Source organism: Phytophthora parasitica (assembly GCF_000247585.1).
Source record: "Phytophthora parasitica INRA-310 unplaced genomic scaffold supercont2.99, whole genome shotgun sequence".
Classification (NCBI taxonomy): domain Eukaryota; phylum Oomycota; class Peronosporomycetes; order Peronosporales; family Peronosporaceae; genus Phytophthora; species Phytophthora nicotianae.
In genome coordinates, this window is record NW_008649085.1 from 27,987 (window position 1) to 28,487 (window position 501).

Here is a 501-nt window from a genome sequence, read left to right on the forward strand (position 1 = left end):
TTTTGATACTGGCAGCCATGTGCGTACACCTTGGCCGCCATCGCTGACCAGACGTTCTTGATGGGGTTGCAGTCAGGCGAACGAGCTGGCCAACCGGAACCTCTCTTATTAATATCAACGCGCAGTCGCCCATTCTCAAAAGCATAGGTCATTGTGTTCCGCTGGTGTCTTATCCCACTGAGGGTCCTCACAGGTCGACCACCAGCGGTAATGAAAGTATGACAATGTCCTCCTGTTTCGGTCGCGCTGTGTGATTTTAAAAACTTGGGCAGGCGAGACCATTGCTGCCGAGCATCTTAGTGGTACTGACGATAATACCGACAGAGTTATTATCACTTGGTTTGAATATGTTATATCCACACCCATATTTTTCTTTCGTACAACATTCTTCTATCATTCCGTAAGTTAGGATTATTATCACAACAGTACTAACAGTGATAGTGAAGTAGCGCACACTAGACAAATCCCCTGATCAGAAAATACTTCAACGAGCTGAGTTAA

The 501-nt window shown here is 45.7% G+C and overlaps 1 protein-coding gene across 1 annotated transcript in view; it reads right to left on the minus strand.

Moving 5' to 3' along the window:
• PPTG_19081 (hypothetical protein) overlaps positions 1–152 on the minus strand; it is a gene marked incomplete at both ends in the record, with an annotated part of 3,141 nt that extends 2,989 nt beyond the window's left edge. Inside the window, one exon of the mRNA XM_008917340.1 lies at positions 30–152. Coding sequence (XP_008915588.1) covers positions 30–152 — 123 coding nt within the window. The remainder of the gene's footprint in view (positions 1–29) is intronic.
• Between the last annotated feature and the right edge of the window lie 349 nt (positions 153–501).